The following is a 21,658-nucleotide window of genomic DNA, read 5'->3' on the forward strand; positions in this document are numbered from 1 at the left end:
GGAACACTATTATTCAATCATGTGTTTTTGCACCATAACTGTTTTGCAGAGAAACTATTTTGAATATTATGATTTAGTAAATCATTTTTATCAGAAAAAAAACATGTTTTTCTACAGAGGTCTTTACCTTAAGAGCCACTTGTAATACATTTGCTGTGTATGTTATGAAGCAATGACTCAAAGAAACCTATTCAATTTTACTCAAATGTTAAAACAAGGACCCCAGAGTTCAAATTCAAAACTAGCATTGACTTGGTATTCATGAATCTCTTCCCACCGCCATGTTGCGCTGAGAAGCATCTCATTCACGATGCTTTGTCTTCTGCTGTGATACGACACATGTTCGGCCAGGCACCATGTAAATCACCACAGTGAGACTGTTTGCCAGGAGAACGCCAGCATCTTCAAATGATCCCCGAGGTGCCGTTTGACTCTCTGACCGCTAGATGGCGCCACAGTACAAAACAGCTGATCAGGCTGTTTTACGCACTGAAGCTGCACCTGAGCTCAGAGACAGACAGGTGTCGCTCTCTGCCCGCATTTCACTCCGCGTTCGTCTTCACACTTTCCCTGAAGCAAGAAGACAGATAATGTATTCATTCTAACACACATCGGTGTTACCACGCTGATGACGTTTAGTGTTTTCTTTGTTCATTCGACTTATTAATGTGTGTATCTGAAAAATAAAAAAGAAAGCACGTTTTAAGAAATTACTTGAGATCTTTGGATATATTGTGGAGAATCTCAAATGAACTTTATGATAAATAAATACAAACATAAATAAATAATAAATACAAACATAAATGAATACAATGTTACATCGTCAGGTTACCAGTGTGGAGTTATGGTGCATGTGCACTAGTTTAAAGCTTTGTGTCTTTTTGTCTCTCCTTTTGTCTCTCGTGTTTTTTGCTCCCTGTTCGCCGGTGGGAGGGGGTGATGCTCCTGTCACACATGCTGTACGGCAACAATAATATTTGGAGAGTTACAAGTGGCTGCGGTCTGCAGCACAAACCGAGACGCATGACCAATGAGCTCTGTCTTGCGCACATACCCAGATCTCACTTGAAAGCAATCGTCGGTGTGTATGCGCGACTTTAAAGCTCAGCAGCTCGGAGAAGTTGGGGGCCAGAGTGGAGAAGGTGCAAGATGGAAATGAAGCTGGAGGACAGTGCGGGTGCTTAGTTTTCCGAGGACGCACAAGCGGCGCATCGTGCCATTGCGCACAACTTCTTCACTGCCTGCAGACGCTCTGCAGCTGAATTACTGAGTGGACTTTTCACAGCCGGAGCAGAGATGGCGATACTCATTAGTTCTTTGATTATCTTTACAAAATTCATGCTTTATTCCAAAATGACATACTGCATGGAGGTAGACTTCTGCATACCTGTTCGTGTGGATCATCAAAAGCAAGAAAAGCATGTGCACCGGCGTGCAGAGCACATGAATGAAAGACTGGTGGTTTTTAAACTTAGTGCATTCAAACAGGAATTTTACCTCCACCTCACGCCGGATTCTAGTTTCCTCGCACCGGGCAGCTTGTCGCCTGAGAGCGGCTCCTCAGCATCCAACGGCACCGCCACCACTGACCTCAGGGAATGCTTCTACTCCGGGGATGTCAACGCGGATCCGGACTCCTTCGCTGCGCTCAGCCTGTGTAAAGGTCTCCACGGAGGCTTCTCCTTTAATGGCATGGAGTATTTTATCAGACAAAGCAGGACAGAAGACGCAGCAGCCGCGTCTGGATACGTTCAGTCTTTTGACAGTACGCATGTCATCCGCCGCCGGAGACGCGCTGCGCACTCTGGCGGCAACTTCACCAGCAGGTGTGGAGTCACACCTGACACCAACTTCAACATTTCCCTGGAGAAATACAAGCACATGGGCGAGCTGGAGATTGACGGCTTAACTGAAACTGTGTTGAAGACCCTGGGGAGGTCCAAGAGGTTTGCTTCCATCCCCAGGTTTGTGGAGGTGCTGGTGGTGGCAGATGAATCTATGGCTAAATTTCACGGGGATGACCTGAAGCATTACCTCCTGACCCTCATGTCAGTAGCAGCCAGGCTTTACAAGCACCCCAGCATTCTCAACTCCATTAACATAGTGGTGGTGGGCTTCACGGTGATAAATGAAGCTGACAAGGGACCGAAGGTTTCCAGTAATGCAGCCCTGACTCTGCGCAACTTCTGCTCCTGGCAGAAGAAGTTGAATAAACACAACGACAAGCACCCAGAGTACTGGGACACTGCCGTCCTGTTCACCAAACAGGTAAGCAGGGCATGAGTGAGCTGCATCAGGTCCAGTTATAATCCATCATATTGGTTGCACAGACAATAAAATAGAAACGTTGCACTGGTACAGTACTTGTGCATGAGTAGATCATGCACAACGGGCCCTCGGCCTTGTGCATGTACAAGCCCCCCGACCCTTCTTCATATAAGAAAGACAAGCAGACAGACAGTGTTATATAATGACCCCTCTTTCAGTAAAACTCTCTGAATCTCAGTAATACACACTTTTGTCATCACTTTAAAATATCTTTGTGTCTGTTCCAATCTCTCCACATGTACTCATTTTATGACTTTGCAGTCTTTTTTTGTCTTTAACAAACAAACCTTCGTCTCTTTGTAGCTGTGTTGTGTGTGTCTCTGTTGAGACGTTGCATCTTTGGGTTTGTTTTGTGTGTCTTCGTACTCATAGCTGTCACTCCACACAGAGGCCTGTGCCCTGTGTGCTCACTCAGTAACCCTGTGTGAACATGTGTGTTGGTCCAGCCTGTCAACTGCACACCTCTGCAAGTCTCCTTCACTTAGTTCAGTGAGTCACTGGAAAAGAGCCTGTGAGACAGTTCTTTCCATGGAAGACCTCACCTCTGTCTGCCTCTGCAGAACTGGGTCACTATCTGCCAGTAAGACACCTTCGTAACAGTCAGAATACTTTATAAGAATTCGATCGGAACCCAGATTCCTTTTTCATTCATTCAAAATGATAACTGTATATTGGCAATATCTGGAGCAGTCAACCTGATCACAGCTGTCAGATAATCCCATGTGGCCACCAGAGCTGTGACCACAAACTAGTGAATCCTTTTCCACAGTCACTAACTTCTCTCTGTCTCTCTCTCTCTGATGTCTTGTCGTTAGTGCCGGTCTGCTTTCCATTAGGTACTGTTTGGCTCAGGCTGGTCCATTTGAAACACAGCTTCTCTCCTTTACTGCGTAGCAACATGCAAAAACACTTCAAGATCTAAACAAGTGAAGAATCACCCCAGTGCCGGGAAGGAACCCTTATTTACACTGAGGGCCATCATATGTCAGGAGGTCCAGGTCCGGTCTTGTTGTCCTTGTAGGGCACAACAAGTGCAGTCGCTGAGAAGGGAAAAATCTTGTAATAGGTTACGGTAAGCAAGTGGTGTGGTGCACACATGGCTGGCGGAGGCTGCTTCTGGCATTGCTGTAAGACAGGGTTAACAAGTTCATCATCTACTATGTGTTCATATTTACTTTGAACCCTACAAAAGCACAGGGAAGTCATGTTGATAAAATATATTATCAGAAGTCCTGACCAGAAATATTGAAACAGAGACAAAATATATTTTAGACATGAAAGCTCTGCTGTAAGACTTGAGATAGAACAAAGCAACCACCTTCCTGCTGAGTCAGCCATTTCCAATGATAATGACTAGTCCCTGAGGGAGATGCTAATGCCAGCATGCTAACATGCTCAAAATGACATGTAAACATATGATGCTGATGTTAAGCAGGTATGACGATGACCGTGTTTTTATCTTATTTTAGCGTGTTAGCATGCTAACAATTGATAATTAGCAATAAACACAAACTACAGACAAATTAAAATGTTTACCCGATGGAGATGCTAGACTACAAGTTACTAAATCACCACAGAACTCGAGTCATTGTGACTTGGACTCAAGTTGATTCCAGTCACTTAGGGACTTGAAACAACCTGTGATTTGACTCCACTTGCCCAAGAAAAAAAGACTTGGGTCTCATGTCTGATTTATCCGTGGGGAACACCAGTGTCTGCACTAAATGTCATGACAGTCCATCCAACAGTTGTCAGGACATTCAACCAAAAACTCAAAATATCAACTTCATGGTGGCACTAGAGGAAGGGTCAGGGGAGTACAGCTCAACAGAGAGAACTCTTTATAAGAGTTTTCAGCATTTTGAAACTTAACTAGAACCACTGGTAACAGGACAAGAATCCTCTTTTTTAGAGCAATTGCTGACATTGGTTCCTTCAGTCATGATGATCTGGGTTAGCAACTTTATGAGGTGATAACACTATTTATTGCTTAGTCCGCTTAGCTAACTCTTCTTAAGCCTTGAAAGTGCCACTTGTGCGTCAGTTTGTTAATAACGAGCATCGGATTGTTTCCCCAGTAACCTCAACAGGAAACCTGCAGGTAAGGATTTTTTTAATAGGTGAAGTGAATTAATGGGAATTAACTGGGTTTATTTGGGTTTATACTCTGCTGCCAGCATGATTAAAAAGATAATCCTACAGACGTGATACAAAACTGACGAAGATGTTTATTTGACGGAAATATGTTTTTTTCTGATTCTGCCAGTCAACCCCACAGAGACATGATGAGATAGCTAGACAGTTAGTGGTAAACATGTCACGACTGTGGATGGTTTTACTTTACCCTGGGCTGTGTGCCACAGGTGGGACTCATCTGGTGCTCCTGAACTCTCTTCTTACATCTTTAACTAAACAGCACGAGGAAGTGGTGGTGGCCCATCTCCCCTGACCCTCCGCTTCAAAATGTTTTAAGAACGGAGCGGCAATAAGCAAACCATAGTCCCATGTGCTTTGTATTAGCGCTCTTCATGGTCTGTTCATTCCGTAGCTCGCGGCAGAGCCACACAAAACTTATCAGATTTTTCAAGCTTCCCATGAGAATAAAGAGAAAGACTTCACAGATAACACTTGTGTCTCTGTGTCACAGGATCTCTGCGGGGCTACAACCTGTGACACACTGGGGATGGCTGACGTTGGGACCATGTGCGACCCGAAGAGGAGCTGCTCTGTCATTGAAGATGATGGCCTGCCCTCGGCTTTCACCACTGCACACGAACTCGGTGAGAAAGTTGTCTCTTTATTTGTGAAAATTGTGAGCGACATGTTCAACGGCAGGGATTGAACACTTACATTATGCGTTCTACATGTATGCTAATGCATATTTGGCCTCAGAGTGAGATATGTTCAGGGCAATATATAACCTGAGCTTTAAATATCAAAGGAATGCTGCAGGAAAGCTTTGACAGATGTTTGCAAGCATAATCAGGGTGGAAACTGGCCTGGCCGGAGGGCTTTGCAACTTTCCTGAGGATCTAAATGGCTGTGGTTTTCAGCCGTGGTCCCAGAGCACTGCTGGGGTTCAGTCCCAACAGCTATTTCAGTGCATTCACCTGATGTTCTGTTCGCAAATCAGCCCCTCATTAGAGGACTCAATCAAAACCAGCAGGTCTCTGGGCAGAGAGAGAGATCCATGTTCAACATTACAGCTGCACAACGCTGGCAGCTGCAAATGGCAAGTGAGATATGACAAACTGACAAGTCAGAAGTTCAGTTGCCATGAATTATCTCATGAAAACATTGTACTACAATCCAGCTAGTCTTAGATGCAAGCTAGCAATTTGCATCTGTTTAAGAGTTTAAGTGTATCAAGTGCTAACAAGCATCATTTGCTGAACTATACTTTCACAAAAAATAAATCTCCTTCCTGCAGCCTAAAATGACCTGTTTTGATCTATGGAAGGTGGAAATGGAAAATGATCTGGAATTGAGAACTGCTTATCCTTCATTGAGTGGCATTACACTGCATATATTGCAGTTTGACACACTCTTAAATCGCTCCAGTTGATAAGGCTAATCCTAGCAACAATACCAGTGACAGTTGTTTTTTCTCACATTTGTAATAATCGGGTTGAGAGGGCAAGAGTCATGCCTGAGACCAGATGCAAAACAAACTCATGAGCCTGCAATAGAAGAATTGGTTTACACTATGCTCATATATGTGAAGTAATTAATTCTCATGATTTAATGTGCTGAAACACAGTTTATGTTCTTGTTTTTCTTTTAGAAAGTACCACATGTTCATATTTGGGGAATGAAATGATTTCCATGGGAAATAAATTCCCTATTGGCCTGATTCAGAACCAGGATATATGCCACGCTGAATATTCCCATGCATGACTGCATTCCTGTCTGCTATGACATCATGTTCGGATCAGTCCAAGTCGAGTTCTCTTTGCCTTATGCATACATGTGCTGGTGTCTGGTAAAAAGTTTCCCCTTGTGTTAGCATTTCCATATTTGACTGTCATCACCACAGAAACGTTGCTGTATTACTAACTGCTTATCGAGCTTTAAATCGTGGGACAGTGAAAACAGAATAACTTGACTCTAACAAAGACGTGACCTTCTGCCTTTCTTCCCGCCCACCCTCCATCCCTCAGGCCACGTCTTCAACATGCCCCACGACAATGTGAAAGCATGTGAGGAGGTATTTGGGAAACTAAAGGACAACCACATGATGTCTCCCACACTGATTCAGATCGACAGGAGCAGGCCCTGGTCTGTGTGCAGCGCGGCCATCATTACTGAGTTCCTGGACAGAGGTCATGGTTAGTAAACACTTCCTGTTTGTGTCTCTGGACTCACAAATTATGTCCAGGCTTCAAGCCGTCACCTGGTTCAAATCTAATTGGACCCACGAGAAACAGACCAGGGCTCTATTTTGTCATGGTTACATTTGTCATTTCAATTTCAGCTTCAATTTAGAAGTCATGAAACATTCACACACCATATGTTATAGTATTATTATAATGCAAGGTTTTGGTCTAATGTATGGTTTATCCTGGAAGATGGAAGCCCAAAGAAAAAAGAACATATTATTTATTTAAATACACATTTTAAGTGTTCATTCTTGAGTGTCTTTCTTCCAAATTGGGGTCATGGAATATAAAAGCCATAGTGTGGTAATATCTTAAGTCAACAAATAAAACAGTGAAAGTCAACAGCAGGAGGATAGAACCTTCTACCAGCAAAATATCCAAAAGGCTGATATCATGTCTAAGTTCACAAGGGAATCAGTCAAAAAGAAAGAAGGACTTAATGCTGCACTCATTCATATTAATATGCACAGTGGGTCATGTCCCCGTGTGTAATGTGAAATGGATCACTTGTAGTAATGAAAAGACAGAAAATAATCACCTGACTCTGCAGTTTCCCTCGCCTCCACAGCTCTGATGAACCCAGCGTACACTACCTGTTCAGCAGCAAACAGACAGAGTCAGTGATCAGCTGCTGAACATATTGGAGCATTCAGCAGCTAAAGAGAAAGCTTTTCCTCTTGGTTGATGGTGATGAAAACAGAAAGTGAATATTTATCATAGGTGGTCAAAAATATCATTTCAGGTTAATGCTAATGTTGCTGTGTGTCTGCTGGATGTGTAAACAAAACAGGCAACAGTTAGCTATCATGTTAGTAACATCAAGGCCACAACGTGTCAACCATGTGACTGACACATGTGCAGCAGTTGTCATCTCATAGTAGACATGTTGAAGAAAAAGCCAATACATTTATTTTGGTTCATAGACAAGTTCATGGTAAAATGTTGAACTGATGAAAAAATTCTAAAGCATTTAAAACTACTGCTAAATTAACATAATCTGTCACACAGATTGTTTGTTACACAGAACTCGAAGCTGCACTAGAAACTGTTTGGAAAAGGAACTTTCAAAGAATACTTGGCAGGTGATTGGAAGAGAAATCTGTCATCACAGGCTAACTTCAGCCAGGTGGTTAATCAAACTTTTACCAGTCACGGTGAACAGTCTTCAGTGTCATTCTTTGCTGCCCTCTAATGAAATACATTCTCCAGTTCTGATGTAATGATGCTGCAGCAGCTAAGCTAACCTTTGGAGCAGTCGTCTTTTTGCTTATTAAACAAACGGTTGCGTCTCTCGCAGGTGGTTTCATCTAAACCACGCCCTTAGTTGCCAATAGTTCCTCAAGGGACGCCGACTGGGTGAACCTCTGTGCTTTGGCCACAAGTGCAAAGCTTGAAGCCTGGCAACATGAATGTGTTAGATCACATGATCAGGTGATCTCACGAATCCAGCTGCCACGTAAGGTACAAATGAACTTTCATGTGATCAGAATCCAATCAGTGTGTGAGTGATGCAACAACCAGCTTCTCAGAGACAAACTAACAGGCTGGCTTATGCTGTTTGCTGGACATTGTTGATGTAATATCACTCCCAGAAGTGCACTTGAAACTGGAGTGCAATAATTATTAAACATGGAAAAATCTGAGGATCTATTATTTCCTTCATGTGATTCATATATGCTGATATGCACTCTCCACTTCTATATTCAATGTAACATTCACAAGTGTATTAATATATCATGCAACTTTTTCTCCTCAGTAGCTCCTTTATGCCAAGTCTTTTTCTGTCTCTGTTTAAGTTCCAGTAAGCGACTGTAAGTGGATTCTGTGTAATAGACAGAATTAAACACCAATTTATTACCTCCCCCCGACCAGTCCACTTACTGCAACAGGAAAATGAGCCTTGACTAAGTTTAACGCTCCGAAGCTATCACCACTGTCTTTTCTGCGTGAGTCATTTGCTTAATCTAAACATGATCCGGCGTCTGCACTGTCTCACAGAGCTACGTCTGCTGTTGTCCAGACTCAAGCCGAAGTGACTGAACAAACAGTACCAGCAGTTTTAAGATCGTGCATAATTTAATGTCCAAATAATATCCATCTTTGATCATACTGTGAGAACATGTTCTGCAAATAGGATATTTTTCCGCATGTTTTTTGAACATTTCATTATTGCTACAATCCATAGTTTCCAAGGTGGTACATCCTTCTGTCATGGTTTTACATGAACTTACCTGAGCACCCTTGCTATGCATAGAAGTTGTAACACTTGTGTTTTGTGTTGTGTATTTTGCATCATATCTCCTGAACCCAACATGATAACACAGGAATGATGATGTCTACCCCGATGTTTGATGGTCAGGGATTACAATGATTTGCAACATCATAAATGTTTCAGGTGAACAGTTAATGCTGAATTCAGTGACATTATGAGAGGGAAATGACAGTATCTGTGAACCTGGGTGAGACTTCATATCATGTCAGCTGCATGCATGTTGTGAAGATTTTTAAATCGTATTCCTTTTATTCATTAACCCTGTTAACACACTGAAGGAGTAGAACAATATTCAATATATATAAATATATATTAGGGCTGTCAAATGATTAATTTTTTTAATCGCGATTAATTGCATTTTGTCCATAGTTAACTCGCGATTAATCGCAAATTTTTTTTGGCACATTTTTTTCTGTTCTAAATGTACCTTAATGTATTTTTTCATGTTCTTAATACTTTTAACAACATAAGAAAGGGCAAATATGCTTGCTTTTCGAAAATGTTTATTCAACACTTCAAATCATGCAGGAAAATAAAAGGCTCAAAAAATATCCCCTCACCCTAAATGGGATCAAAACATGGTGATGTCTGCTTTTGGCGAGGGGGAGGGGCTCCCTGCATCTGCCATGTGTTTGGCTTGCAAATGATATTTGAGTCTCGACGTACTTCAATGGTAACTCATTTCATGTTGACAGTACGTGCAGAAAGTGAATTTGCCGTTCATAAGTCCTTTCTCCATTTCCTTTCGCTTTCACTTTTTAGTTCACCGTGTTTTTCCCGAACCGCCAACCCTGCTTCTTCTTCTTCTGATTCCCTTTCTTATTCTTCTGCCACCCTCTGGATCAAGACAACAGATGCCATCGACGGCCGTAAACATACAATGCACATTTCTTTTTTTTTTTAATACCAAGCGTTAATCACACGATAAAAAAATTAACGCCGTTAAGAGAATGTTGCGTTAACTCGTTGTTAACGCGTTATTAAGTGTTAACTTTGACAGCACTAATATATATGTGTATATATTAGGGGTGGGACGATACGGGTAACTCACGATTCGATACTGTGACGATATTTGGCCCACGATAATGATAATATCACGATACACGATATCTGCAATATTCGATATATTGCAAGAAATTTCATCAACGATATATCACGATATGTGACTTAAAAAGAAAAACGTCTTATGCATCTATTGCATTTATTTTATTTTATTTTCTATAAATGTAATATGCCTTGATGTGTCCAGGTTGACCCAAAGCACTTTTATGTTCCCACTTCCTAGGTACTGGATGGGTGAACAGAACTCTGCACATAATTGGTTGCATACTGAAATGTGCTCAATATTTCATTTCATTTTTATGTTATTCTTATCTTGTTTAGCAATTGTTAAACTAAAATGGGCCCAAGTTTACATAAAACAAGTTGCTACTGACTTTTCAGTAACAGAAAGCACTGTCCTGGTTTACATAAGACATGTTATTAATGTTCATGCACTTTAATGTGTCCAGCTCAGGGTTCTCTCCAGATGGTGCGCCGCTGTAGTCATTTTCAATGTTAGCTGCTTTATAGCGGGTGTTAGTGGGCTGCCGCGGTCTTCTATCAATAAAATATCGATATTTGCCGTCAGTATATCGATTATTTATTGTGACAGAGAGCACAACAATATATTGCAATATCGATTTTTTTCCCCACCTCTTTATATATATATATATATATATATATATATATAAATATATATATATATATATATATATATATTTAACCTTACTTTATTTCAGGCAGTTTCACAGAAAGCAATGGTCTTTTTTTTTTTTTAGGACTGCCCTGACCACATTCACACAGTTAACCATTCACGCCTGAAGTGCCGCCATACAACCACAGTCTGATCTGCCAGCCACTGTAGCAGTTGGGGTTAAGGGCATTGCTCAAGGGCACCTCAGTGGTGGTAATGGGAGAAGGGCAAACGCAGTTGGATTCGGCTACCACTGCCCCCAATGTGACCCCAGCAGCTTGCATGTGGAAGGTGTGTTGTTGAGATTAAAATGAGGTAAGGTAAAACTGGAGACCGTCTTACAATGGGATCACACCTGCTGTGACGTGAATGGTGCAGTGGAACAGAAGTGAGTTTGGTGAAATAAGTTAACTTTACCATGTTTAATGTTGTACACTCCTTGTTCTGGTGCGATCCTGTCACAGGATGGTCTGTAGTTGTTTGTGAAAAGGTTGAAAGGATTCTAAACTGACCCTGAATCAGCCCTCTTCCTTCTAAACAAGTATGTGATTAGGAATGTTGATTACTTCAGCTTTTTCAACAAAATTACTGTTACTGAGCAACCCAATCTGTTACTGCAGCTGTAGGCTTGCAAGTAACAAATATGAACAGTAAATCACGTATAATTTGTTTTACTACAATACAACACCATTGATTGGTCTAGTCTTGTGGTAGTACCAGGGTCGTTGTTGAGCCCCCCAAAGATGTCATGGAGCTAAATCAATGAGACATTGAGGGAGGAGACACCTATTTAAAAGCCCTGCTGACATATCATCTGGATTATGTAGTTTCGTTATCACAACGTACCTGAATTCACCATTTACTGTTAATCGAACAATCAATGATGTAGTATACAATATCATTGCAATCCTTGACCAAAGGGGTAGACAGCACCTTTTCTGTGATATCATGTTTGTTCAGGAGATATGATGCAAAATACATAATTCACTTATGGCAGAAAATAAAATGGTCGTCATGTGTTGTTTTTGCAGTGGCTCCATCTCTGACAGTGTTCAGGGGCCCAAACTCTAGGGGTACCAAGTTTCATGCTTTTGTGAAAAAGTGATAGATAGATCATCAACCTCTTCCTTAGTGAAGACACAATTTGGTGTAAATGACAGGTTGTGTCATCATCTTTAAAATTCAACCAGGCTGCTTTATTTAAGGGGTTTAGGAAAAGCGGGTCATTTTTGACCGATGGGACAAGGTGAATAAATCGGATAGAAATACTTCAAAGGGCAAAATTGATAGTCAGGGACATTGTTCGTCTCCCTTGAAAATAACAAATCTTTATCACTCTCTCACGTTCTCTTCATTCATTTGTGGACTTATGAATCAAAATGTCGATGAGTTGTGAGTTCATTACTAAGGAATGCATGCAGGTGAAAGAAATCCCCGGCCACAAAAAGTACTATTTTCACCACATCAGTCATTTGATCACAAAATTACTCACAAGTACAGATGTTATTTGTTTGTTTCTTTGTCTGAGATTTTCTATTTGTCTCTAGAGAACAATATGCAAAACATGGCCAGAGATTTAGCAAGAAACACTGAAAAGATGAACTAACATTATCAATGCTTTTTGCTAATACCATTTTTTACCTCAAGACGTGATAGTCTGATAGCCCACCGTGGTTTCAGCTGGGAGACATAAAAAACAGCCAGTTCACTACTGAGTCTAAAAAGTCAACAAAATACACTCAAAATGTCAAGAAAGGAAATATTGTGACACCTATTTTCCTTACTAAACAGAAAAATACAACCGTGCACGTCTGAATTCCAGTTTCTCTAATTTACTGAACTAAGACGAGTACAAAGTGATAGTTGGGGTCACATGTCTGGTTATATGAGGTACTTATCCCTAGTCACTGTGGTACCTGTAGTAGATGACCATCAACTCTCCCCGTGTGGAGAAGCAGCACGTAGCCCCGTCAGGCGCTTTACATTGCCGACAGATAGCCGCTGAAAGTCCGACCCAAACAGCTGATCGGTGATACAGTGCACAGCAGGCACAGCTGTGCTTGTGTGTAGGAATACGGATGATGTACGGTTCAGGGAATGTAGTGCCAAAGGGAAGGGAAGTCTGACGGCAACATAAAGCGCCAACAATTTTCAAACTATAGCATAGACTTCAACAGATGTACATTTTTTTTAGGTGTGCCTTCTTTTAGGTGGCTAAAATACATCTTGCTGTCAGTACTGCTACATGCTGCTTCTCCACACAGGGGGCAAGTCTGTCGGTCTTTAAATTGACCTCGGTGTGACCCTGTCTAGTCACAGTCTGGTGTGCAGCTTTGTTTTGTAGAGGTGGCTGAGCCCAGTTTAGCAGAGCCCCGATACCTGCCGTTGCTCCCCCTGAGTTTCGATGTTGTAATCCAGGCAGAGTACCTTCAACCAACAGGGACACTTAGCTCCACATCTACCTGAGCTACTGACTAACGACAGCTGGTCACTATAGCCAAAGAAAGCGGCAGCAAACAGAGGGTGAGCAGCTGTTATAACAGTCTTTATAGTTTCGGAGAAACCTTTGAATTCTATCCATTTCTTACAAATTTGTGCACTATATTCAAGTTGCATATGAAACACTGACATGTTACAAACCTTATTAAGTTGAGAGGGTGTTAAATGTGTTAGCTATCTACACATCCGTCAGACATATAACAACGGTTTTTCATTTAGAGTTGTGTTCTGTCCGCCTAATACAGTTCAACTTTCAGCTTTACTAAAGCTAATGTATGTTTTGTTCTCCACCAACTCCTGAGGCATGTATTTTGCTCTTAGCTGATTCATGTTCAGTAAGTAGTTGCCAGTGTTTTCTATCAGCTGTTTGGTACTGGGCAGGTAGCATAACGTGGTCTTATAAACATTTGTCCTGGTACAGCTGCCTGCTGCTGCTGTAAATGAGGTTGATGAATGTCATGAAACCAAATAAGGAGCTAAAAGATGCCAAAACTCTCCTGTTTGGTTCGGTGACTTCGTAAAGAACAACTTTTATTGCAAAGTTTAAATCCAAAAATATAAATACGTGCAGCTTCCTGTTTTCAGTGGCTGATCAGCAGCTGAAGACGACAGAAAACTGGTCAAATGAAAGAATATCTGAACACTTGCACACCTCTAGTCATATAGTCACCTGAATATAATATCCATATGAGTGAAATCAGTCTGACTGTCTGCGGTGCTGTTGGTTTATTTCTGTAGGAGACTGTCTGCTGGACCAGCCTCAAAGGCAGCTGTCTCTCTCAGACAACCTGCCTGGTTCAAGCTACAGTCTTCATCGCCAGTGTGAGCTTGCCTTCGGCCCCAGCTCTAAGCCCTGCCCATACATGCAGCCCTGCTCCAAGCTGTGGTGCACCGGGAAGGCCCGTGGCCAGCTGGTCTGCCAAACTCGACACTTCCCTTGGGCGGACGGTACCAGCTGCAACAACGGCAAGGTTTGCTACCGAGGAGCCTGCACTGAAAAGAACAGCACCATGGACATCAAGGTGAGAGAAAGAAAGCACTGTCAAGTCCTTCCTGTTTTGTTTTTTTTCGTTTTTGTATTTTTTATTACAGAATGATATACCAATCCCCGTTTTTCTTTTGTCCCAGGTGGATGGGCGGTGGGGGAAGTGGGGTGCTTATGGAGACTGTTCCCGAAGTTGTGGTGGAGGAGTTCAGCTGGCCAAGAGAGAGTGTGACAACCCTGTCCCTGAGAATGGAGGCAAATACTGCTACGGCCTTCGCATCAAATATCGGTCCTGTAACCTCAACTCTTGTCCTGAAACAGGTACACACTGTTTGAGAACGTTCACGCAGGAAGACGTGTTAAAAGCTGCCATTGACCATTCCCTGAACCTTTCCCCCAACAGCAATTGCCCAACAGTACTTTAGCACCCACAATGGGCATAGCAGACACACCCTTTAAGCTTTGGCTGCATTAGCACATTGAAGAAGTGCACATGGAGTTGTAGTAAGAGCAATATTTTTGTATGTATTGAGTATGGATGGTAGTTTCTTTATTTTAAGCCAATTAAAACACAGGGACAAGTGACCAACAATGTAAGCAAAGTGTGTTCATCCGCCTTAATATGCAAGCCCAATTGTTAGCAGGTCTGGTTGAGACATTGCTTGGTGCTCACGCAGTAAGGCTTTTCTCTCGTCATGTTAAAAGTAAAATATACACAGCATAAAGGCTAAACTAAGGAGCAACTACATGATGAATATCCCCTTAAAGGGATCCCATTAGTCAGCAGGAAACAGTAAAAAGTCTACTGAAAAAAGTCACTAGCCAGTAATGCTAACTTTAGCTCCATTAGCTCATTAGCTTGATCCTATAAGATCTGTCAGCAATAGTTGTCATTTGACCAGATATGAGGAGCTTCTTTTTCATCCATCCATTGTTCAGCCTTTCCGGGGCTGGGTGGCGCTGGCAGCAGACCAAGCAGGGTTTTCCAGACGTTCCTCTCCTCAGCAATGTTTTCAAGCCCCTCTTGGGGGATCCTGAAGAGTTCCCAGGCCATATGAGTGAATTCTGGGTCTACTGGGTCACATCAGCTGGCTCCTTGGATGCGAAAGACAGGGGCACCACTCTGAGCTCTCTCCAGATGTCTGAGCTCCTCGCCCTGTCTCTAAGGCAGCCACCCAAAACTAAATTTTAGCCACTTACAGTATATCTGTGATCTAATTATTTTGATCCACTTGAAATCGATGACTCCTTATTTGAAAAAATACTATTATCATTGTAAATGAAAATAAAAAGAACAGAAAGCCGATGTGTCTAGCAACAGTGACAAAGAGCGCTGAGACATAGTGACATAGTATTCTAAGGGCTGCTTTTTCATCTCCAGCTAAGAGTTTCCGTGAGGAGCAGTGTGAGGCATTCAATGGTTTAAACCTAAACACCAACAGACTGGGTTCCTCTGTTGTGTGGGTTCCCAAGTACTCGGGCATCTCTCCCAAAGACAAATGCAAGCTCATCTGCCGCGCCAACGGGACTGGATACTTCTATGTCCTCGCTCCAAAGGTATGTAACCTGATTTGCTGTGTGCACTCAACCATTCCTCATTGCAAACCTACCATCTGATTGTATCTGTTTAATCAACTGCTCACTTTTTCTTATAACTGAAAAAAGTCATTAGTTAGACACCACAAATTATATTTATGAGACAGCCCTGTGGGTACGCTGTGGTAATAAAGTAGAGCAATTCCAATGAGTTCTGAAAAGTTTGGGCCAAATGACATATTGACTGCCTTCACATTACCAGCAAATGATAATTACCCAACCATCTGGAGGCTGATGTGAGCCTGATAATTGCTAGATATGGTGCAGCCTGTTGACGGTATATAGAGCAGTGCTGTCAGCTTTTATTATGCTGCTTGAATAAAAACCAGCCACACTTAGATCGCTCTGAAAAGCTAAGACATGACATTGGGAATTTTGTTAATCTTCTGAGCTAAATGGTCATCAACTATTAGAGTTGCTAATGCAGTCTGAATGTCATGACATTGAACACCCCATCATGAATCAAAAGCTCATGGGAGGTTTAATTAAAAAATGTAGGTAGAATTATTGGTCAGCTCTCTGCTCACAATGGTTGTGAACTCATCCACAGTGCAAGATGTAACAGGCATTTCCATCAGCAGCAGAGCAGTGAGAGTGGATGTGTCAGTGGCACTGGCGAGAGCGGCTTCAGGATAGATGGAGTGGTGAGGAAGTGAAACATGCAGGGAAAGTGTCACCTAACAGCTGTGGCCTGTCAGCAACTATTTATGCAACCAGCAAGGAAATAAGTGTGTAGCTGCAATCCAAGCCAAGATCTCGTTTACACTAAAGGACTCTGTACACTGGTGCTACTTTTGTCTTTCTATTTATGGATCTCTTTGGTTCATGTTTGTTAAGTCAGAAGAATGAATCATGCAAAGATGATGTATGTGGCTAACATTTTCTGTCCAGCTCTTTCATTCTCTCCTTTGTTCCTGCTGACGTATGATCCATCGAAAGATCACATGATGTGATGTCTGAAACCTTGCAGGTTGTGGATGGGACACCCTGCTCTCCTGACACCTCGGCTGTATGTGTTCAAGGAAAATGCATTAAGGCAGGCTGCGATGGCAAGCTGGACTCCAACAGGAAGTTTGACAAGTGCGGTGTGTGTGGTGGGGACAACCAGGGCTGCAAGAAGGTCTCAGGAATGTTCACCAAACCTATGTGAGTAGCACAAAATGTACCGCCCTATAATGTTACATCCAAAAGCCAACTTGAGTTCACAATTCTCCCAAAGTTGTATCTCTGTAGCCATCATACCTAGTCTGCACACACAACCAATGTACAAGGAGTGTAGCCCTTTAAAATAACAGTGTAAAGTGTTGAGAGGGTGTTTAAAATCTCCCCCAAATGTGACAACCCTTCAACACCCTCATACATCATCAGTTGTCCTCGATGGTGTTTGTGTACTGGACATTACATTCTGGTGCTATCACAATGCCATTTGACTTTTATCTAATGGAAGTAAAAAAGCAATGAATTCACTAATTCACACCATCAGTCAAGTAATTAAATAACAAAGCAGACTGCTTAATTACCTGGACGGTTGTCTATAGGCCATCATCACACAGGCTAGCATCCAGTGCTCCTACCTTGCCAGTCTAAACTTTAGTAAGTAAAATTTTAGGCATCCTATGCCATCAAAGGGGTGATGGAAAGATTGAAATAGGTCAAAATGCATGACTGTTATACACAAATAATGAATAGCAATATGTTAGTTAGCTAGCTAGAGCGAGAGACATCAGCAAACTATTGGCAACTCTTCTACTGTGATAAAAAATAAAATACCAAAATACATTGAAATGACACTTAGTCCCACCCCTCTATCCCAACAAGAATCAAGACACCCTGAGGCGTAAATGCCCAGAATTGAGAGGTAGGGCTCAGTTGTAGGGACGTGGGTACTGTTGGGATGTGCCCTTAGCCTAGCTTAGCTCTCAAACTGAAAGGAGAAAGAAACAGCTAGCCAAGCTAAGTTAAAACATGTATAAATAAATAAAATGGACTATGTATTTTCTCTCTCTACAACAAACAAATATATTAGATTGGTATTCTCATTTGAGATTTGAGTATTGTCACTGTGATCCATTATCATGTAGAATTTCTTAGCTATCCTCTAACCAACAGCTACTCAGCATTGTTTATGTTCTTCATCTCCACACTTCCTTTTCAGTCATGGCTACAACTTTGTGGTGACACTGCCCGTTGGAGCTTCCAATGTTGACGTCCGTCAGCGAGGCTATCGAGGAATGGTCAGTGATGAAAACTACTTGGCGGTGAAGAATCGCCATGGGAAGTACCTGCTGAACGGCAACTACGTGGTGTCTGCTGTGGAGCGTGACCTGCTGGTGAAGGGCAGCTTACTGCGCTATAGCGGCACCTCCACATCAGTGGAGATCCTTCAGGCCACCAGACCCCTGCTGGAGCCTCTGACTGTGGAGGTACTATCTGTAGGGAAGATGACTCCTCCCAGGGTGCGATACTCCTTCTACATCACCAAGGAGACCAAGGAGGAGAAGACGCTGCGGAAGGAGGAGAGAAGTCACACAGCGCAGAACAGTGTCTTGGCGGACAGTAACAGGGTCGAAGCTAAGAAGCAGATGATGGGTAAGAGGCCAGTCAGTCATTGGGTGACTGTGAGCTGGGATTCATGCACAGTGACTTGTGGGAATGGTCTGCAGAAGAGGCTGGTGCAGTGCCAGAGCATGGAGGGGCGTCCTGCAGTGGACTGTGACAGTGCTGACAGGCCTGTAGCAGTGAGAGCATGTGGGGATCCATGTCCTATGTGGGATGTAGGGACCTGGTCTCACTGCTCCAAGTCCTGTGGAAGGGGCTTTAAAAGGCGGCCAGTGCGCTGCATGACTGAGAATGGTCTGAACCTACCCAGAGACCACTGCTCTGGAAGGAGGAAGCCTCAGGAACTGGACCTCTGCAACCTGAAGCCATGTTAGAGCAGAACAGACACAGACCAAGGACTCATTTTTGTCGGTCAAAGTGACAATTTGATGGGAAACTTAACCCAAATCAGTGTAATGATTCCATGGCCGTGTTTGGTGGAAAGATTTTCAAATGCAGCCTGGCTGTGTCTCAAGGACATCTGCTGCTGCGAAGGAGGTCAGTGGAGATGGAGAAGGTCTCCCTCCATTATTTGAAAAGAGAGACATCTATTTAGATAAGATAAAAGAAGAGGAGCTGTCTTCTTGTAAACTGTCAAACCATCTGACTCATGGTTAGTCTACCTCTACTATGAAAGATGACACAATGCCAGAGGAGAAAAGATGCAGACAGTGTTCACACTCGTCTGCACACAAACATAGTTTGTTGGTATCGTTGCGTATAAAGGATGAGTCCACGAAGCATGGTGAGGTAAAACCTCAACACTCACACTGTGCAGTTGTCAACAGCAGATATCTCATCTGTGAATTGACATTTTTCTCCTTTCACTGAAGAATTCATCAAAATGTGAAACACAGTACTGTATCATTCATGCAGGTCCACACAGTTTCAAAATGTTTTGTGTTGTCATTTTTCTTGATTCAGTGTTGTTGGCTGTTGTGTGATGGCTATTACACTTCCATCCAGAGTCAGATCAGATCATCTTGACTAATATCTTTTCAAGCTTTATAACCTTTCCAAAATGAAAACCAGTCAAAAATATATCCTTCGCACTTGATACAATCTTTATGATTTCAATTAATATCACAGGGTTCCTGAATTTTACTTACTGACCAAAAATCTGAAGAAAAAAAACTTGCAAACAAAATTTAGATAGAGCTAAAATGTTAGCACATTCTATTTAGCGGATCTGTGTCCGTTCTGTGTAAACCAAACCGACCGATGCTCAGCTATTTGTTCAATGTTGCCAAAGAGTTACAACCTTCATGAAAGCCTTAGTTCTGTGAGATGCACCTCGCTGCTAGAGACTCTAAAGAAGCAAGGCTTGCTCAAAGTAGCTTCACTTTACATTTCTGTCATCAGCTTAGAGTTCATTTGAAATGTAATGGTATTGTTTTGTTTTCAGCACACATATCTCTGAAAATCACTTGCCTTGTGTTCTCCTTTGAGAACAAATCAGAAACCAAAAGGGAGAAAAGATATTTGACAGTTTTCAGTTTCATGGTGGTGCCCTGAAGGTCTTTTAAAATGTAGTACTGCCAGTCATCGGCCTATATAGATTGAGAAGGCTGAGATACAATTATGATAATTCTCACCGGACCTTTTTGTTTTATTATAATAATAAAAACAACACACTGACATTAATTTCATTTTTTTTTTTTTACCACAAAAAGGGATGACTAAATGTGATTTAAGTTAGACTTTAAAGCTACGTTTGTAGAAATGTGTTTATCTGCACTTCAGAATAATTGTAATAAAAGTCTAATGTACCTTTCTAGTTTAAAAAAGACAAAGACAGGACATGAGCAGCATTAAGGAAGAAGTGCATGACATAAAAAGCAGCAAACATACGTAGTAGTATTAGAAAATATAAAAAGAGGTAAACTCGTAGTGAAAGAACTAAAACGTACCCATATATGGAAATTAGCTATGTAGAATACCATCCCATGATAAAAGACGGAAAGTATATTAGTTGTGAAGAAAAGGTACACAGCACAGTTAAAAATGGCCTTTCAAAGCAAAAACAATTTTATCTGGTGGGACACTCAGTGGGAGGTTGACGAGGAACCATCACAGCAAGAGTTTTCAGCTTGTTTGCACTGTAACCTCCCACTGCTGGTCTCATGTGTCCATCAAAACGAGTCCTAAAAGATATTTACAGTGTATGTATAAATTAGACCATTGATCAACTGTCAGGACAATTACACAAACACGCTAGTTATATCATATTGCAGGCCGAGACGTGACCCTCAAGAAGTTCATGTTTGCTGTGTTGCTTCCTGGCATTTCCTCAACCTTTACAGGCATCAGTCCTGCTGCTGCATGGCTGCTTCATCACCTCCGGACCTTAATGACAACACATTATGTATATGTTGTGTATGTTTCACATTTTACTGTCCCAACCATCAAAATGTATAGGGATTGATTATTTCTCTGTGGTGTTACTTAGTCAAACTTATTCTCCTCAGTGAACTGCTGAGTAAGGCCTGCCAAACACACAAACAGGTGAAGGCTCATCATCTCCATCATCCTTGGTGACATTAAAGAGAAAACCTATCTTCAAACAAAATCCTTCACCACGCACACCCATCGGTCTACTTTCCGTTCAGTTTTGTTGTTTTGAAGGGAATATTATTTTGCTATTGCATTTTGAAATATGTGTAGCTATGTAGAAAATGGATTAGCAGTCTGAAAAATATTTGGTAAGAGTCCAGTTTACGTGTCACACCCAAGTCTGGAAGTACAAGGGTGTCTCTCTGGACCATTTACATGTTTCTGAGACTAAAACTTTCACTGCTTTCAATTTCAAGATTCATCATAAAATAACAACAACAGACAACTATCACACAATAATAGATAATTATGTGTATTTGAGGGTGGAATTGTCCTTTAAACTGACTGAACACAATGCCAACATGTCACATTCATCTTCAGCCTGTTGTGGTTCAGAGGCCCATTAATACCATCTAAAAGCTGGTATTGTATAGTTAGTTTTTTCTTTCTTTCACATCATGTACAGATAATGTTATTTTTTATTGTTGTCTTTTGTATTGTATACTATGTATACATCCATCTAACTGTATAAAATAAAGTATATATATAAGAATATAACAGTATTCTGAATCCTGATTGATGATCCGTCTGACACTTTGGGTTTTAAGGCATTATCCAGATATTTTACAGTAAGACATTAAGGAATTATTACTGTAAGTCTATCCCATATCATCTGGTGACAGGCTGGATATCAATAGAGACATCTATTGTCT

General features: G+C 41.8%; 1 protein-coding gene across 1 annotated transcript; it reads left to right on the forward strand.

The window, feature by feature from the left end:
* The first annotated feature begins 1,021 nt into the window (after positions 1-1,021).
* On the forward strand, positions 1,022-20,041 carry adamts15b (ADAM metallopeptidase with thrombospondin type 1 motif, 15b). Its single transcript, XM_030438166.1, has 8 exons — positions 1,022-2,268; positions 4,976-5,108; positions 6,489-6,656; positions 13,952-14,235; positions 14,342-14,519; positions 15,580-15,755; positions 16,765-16,940; positions 17,950-20,041. The coding sequence occupies exons 1-8, from the start codon at positions 1,297-1,299 to the stop codon at positions 18,725-18,727; spliced, it is 2,865 nt and encodes a 954-aa protein (XP_030294026.1). The 5' UTR covers positions 1,022-1,296; the 3' UTR covers positions 18,728-20,041.
* The last annotated feature ends 1,617 nt before the right edge of the window (positions 20,042-21,658 follow it).

Source organism: Sparus aurata, chromosome 2, assembly GCF_900880675.1.
Source record: "Sparus aurata chromosome 2, fSpaAur1.1, whole genome shotgun sequence".
Classification (NCBI taxonomy): domain Eukaryota; kingdom Metazoa; phylum Chordata; class Actinopteri; order Spariformes; family Sparidae; genus Sparus; species Sparus aurata.

Excerpts from the sequence above, each read along its gene's own strand:
- adamts15b (XM_030438166.1), top strand. The coding sequence starts at position 1,297 with ATGGCGATACTCATTAGTTCTTTGATTATCTTTACAAAATTCATGCTT. Across the intron at positions 2,269-4,975 it reads CCGTCCTGTTCACCAAACAG|GATCTCTGCGGGGCTACAAC; the intron begins GTAAGCAGGGCA and ends TCTGTGTCACAG. Across the intron at positions 16,941-17,949 it reads GGAATGTTCACCAAACCTAT|TCATGGCTACAACTTTGTGG; the intron begins GTGAGTAGCACA and ends CTTCCTTTTCAG.